The sequence below is a fragment of the Penaeus monodon genome, chromosome 23, assembly GCF_015228065.2.
Source record: "Penaeus monodon isolate SGIC_2016 chromosome 23, NSTDA_Pmon_1, whole genome shotgun sequence".
Lineage (NCBI taxonomy): Eukaryota > Metazoa > Arthropoda > Malacostraca > Decapoda > Penaeidae > Penaeus > Penaeus monodon.
The window spans coordinates 37,399,085-37,399,988 of NC_051408.1; the positions used below are offsets into that span (position 1 = coordinate 37,399,085).

The window sequence follows — 904 nt, forward strand, 5'->3', positions numbered from 1 at the left end:
TAGGGTATAACAATACAAGAAATGTCATGTTTTTAAGACCTTTTGTTTTCATCCTGCTCTAAGGTAAAGATAAACATTTTAAATTTTTATTTATCCTCAGAGATACACCAACATCTGCAGGGCCAAACAGCTTTGGCAAGACGAGGATGGGTTTCTGCGATTCCAAAAAGATTTATGAGAAACAGTTAAGAGATGTCCAGGATAAAGCGAACAAGTTAGAATAATTGTGAGAGTCATTAGGGTTATAGAAAATGTCCAAAAAATGTTATTGCGGGTAATCTAGAATCCACATAGTAGGAAGAGTTTGGATGCATTTTGTTGATTTTGAGGTTGAAGATGGTTCTTGAGTATGGATTTGCAACAGTGCATGAAGAGGCTCTCTGTCAAGACCAATGATGTGTTCTGTTACAATGTTTGATCAGATGTAAGAGTCTAGACAGTAAAAGTCTTTGCTCATATAGGTAACCTTAAGGCATACATAATAGTGGAAGGTGGTATGATCCGGTGCAACTGGCATAGCAGCACAGTCAGCCTAAATTTATAAAAAAGGCTTGCACAGACAACTTAAGTGGTCAGATTTGTTGTCAGTTTATGGAATAAAAGCACATAACAACCACTGCTGGGTCATTTCATCATAAATTACTTTAATTCTATGATGGAAATTGTACATTTAATCTGTTTGGGGCTATTTACTGTTTATTAGTGTGTGTGGCACTGATGAAATACTTGGTGTGAGTACTGAAGCTTCCTGCCATCATGTACACTTTTCTTGCTTATACAAGCCATGTACATTTAGCATTATAATCTCAGCTCTTTAGGAAGAAAAGAAATTAAGTGAAATTTATGGGATTTGTATGCATTTTATATGAAAAGAATATTGGTATGGAGAATGATCATAGTAATA

General features: G+C 35.2%; 1 protein-coding gene across 2 annotated transcripts in view; it reads left to right on the forward strand.

Moving 5' to 3' along the window:
- The window catches only part of LOC119587980 (PEST proteolytic signal-containing nuclear protein-like), a gene marked incomplete at its 3' end in the record, with an annotated part of 6,826 nt that extends 5,922 nt beyond the window's left edge, over nucleotides 1–904 (forward strand). For both annotated transcript variants that reach the window (XM_037936701.1, XM_037936700.1), the window contains 1 exon segment: nucleotides 101–904. In XM_037936701.1, coding sequence (XP_037792629.1) covers nucleotides 101–224 — 124 coding nt within the window.